The sequence below is a fragment of the Camelina sativa genome, chromosome 15 (assembly GCF_000633955.1).
Source record: "Camelina sativa cultivar DH55 chromosome 15, Cs, whole genome shotgun sequence".
Classification (NCBI taxonomy): domain Eukaryota; kingdom Viridiplantae; phylum Streptophyta; class Magnoliopsida; order Brassicales; family Brassicaceae; genus Camelina; species Camelina sativa.
This window is the reverse complement of record NC_025699.1, coordinates 27,343,401-27,344,846: the sequence shown is the minus strand read 5'-3', so window position 1 is coordinate 27,344,846 and position 1,446 is coordinate 27,343,401. Positions and strand designations below refer to the sequence as shown.

At 35.1% G+C, this 1,446-nt stretch overlaps 1 protein-coding gene and 1 long non-coding RNA gene across 2 annotated transcripts in view; both read left to right on the top strand.

Annotated features, from left to right (window-relative positions):
- LOC109129289 lies at positions 4-400 on the top strand. The gene is made up of 3 exons (XR_002035501.1): positions 4-30; positions 105-239; positions 332-400. It is a non-coding gene; the product is annotated as an uncharacterized LOC109129289 (long non-coding RNA).
- LOC109129174 overlaps positions 938-1,446 on the top strand; it is a 2,215-nt gene continuing 1,706 nt past the window's right edge. Inside the window, exons 1-3 of the mRNA XM_019236835.1 lie at positions 938-1,039; positions 1,117-1,248; positions 1,342-1,440. Coding sequence (XP_019092380.1) covers positions 938-1,039; positions 1,117-1,248; positions 1,342-1,440 — 333 coding nt within the window. The remainder of the gene's footprint in view (positions 1,040-1,116; positions 1,249-1,341; positions 1,441-1,446) is intronic.

The following is a 1,446-nucleotide window of genomic DNA, read 5'->3' as shown; positions in this document are numbered from 1 at the left end:
AAATATAAACCTACCAATACAGACGATCAGGTAAAACATTTTTTTTTAATCAACTTCCAGCTTCCTTTTTATCAACTGGTAACCGTTTTCGTTTTGTGTTGTAGGAGCAACACCAAGATAGTGGAATGTCTCCATTTGCCAGTTCTCCAACTACAAACCCTACATTCCCCAGTTCTCCAAGCGCTGAACAAAGTACAGATAATGTGACTCAAGTTTCTGACACTGAGATTCCTACGGAGGTAAGAATTTGTTTCTTACTTGTATATTAAATTTTAGGGAAAGTAGTCTTAATTATGTACTAATGCTTCATAAAAACGATTTGTATTTGCAGAGTGGTGATGGGATCCATACGACTAACAATCCTACCACTGAACAATATACATGTGACTCTCAGATTCCTACGGAGGTAAGAATTTGTTTCTTACTTGTAAATTAAAATTTAGGGAAAGTAGTCTTAATTATGTACTAATGCTTCCTAAAAACGATTTGTATTTGCAGAATGGTGATGGGATCCGTCCGACTAACAATTCTCCCACTGAACAATATACATCTGAGACTCAGATTCCTAAGGAGGTAAGAATCTGTTTCTTATTTGTAGTTTGAATATTAGGGAAAGTATTCTTAATTATGCACTAAAGCTTCCTAAAAACATTTATATTTGCAGTGTGGTGATTGGATCCGACCATCTAACATGTCTACCACTGAACAAAAAACAGTGCATGTGGCTCTGACTTCTGAGACTCAGATTACTAAGGAGGTAAGAATTGGTTTGGTACTTGTATTTTGAATGATAGGGGAAGTATTCTTAATCAATGTATTAAAAGCTTCTAATGTTTTTTTTTAAATACAATTGCTGCAAGAAGTTGAAGTTAGGTATGAGAACAAAAGGAGCAAAGGAAAAGTGAAGGCAATCCTTGAAAACGGAATCAGTGTTTTGATGGATAAATCAAAGAAAGAAGAATTTTTTGGAAAAGACCAAATTCGGTTCTTCGATAGAGAGAATGAAAGTGAACCAAATCCAGAAGTTTTAACTACTGAGGTAAATGAAATGATTCTTAAAAGTTTTTAAAAGTATTCTAACACATTATATTGACAAATGAAATAATTCATATCCAGTTCTTTACTCCAAGGGAAAACCAAACGGAGGAGTTAACCCAAACGGAGGAGTTAACCGAAAAGATCAATACCATCATCGAGGAGATAAACCAAACTGAGGAGATGACCCAGAAGCTCGATTCAGCTGTTGATGTAAGATTTATTATACAACTTTTTCCTGTTATTTAATTTTGTAGGAAAGTCTTCTTAAGCTAAAAAAGGTTTTAAAACGTGTTTTGCTTGTAGGGTGATGATGAGAACCTTCCTCAGGAAGGTGATGATGAAGAGAACCTTCCTCAGGAAGGTGATGATGAAGTAAACCTTCCTCAAGAAGGTGATGATGAAGTGAAC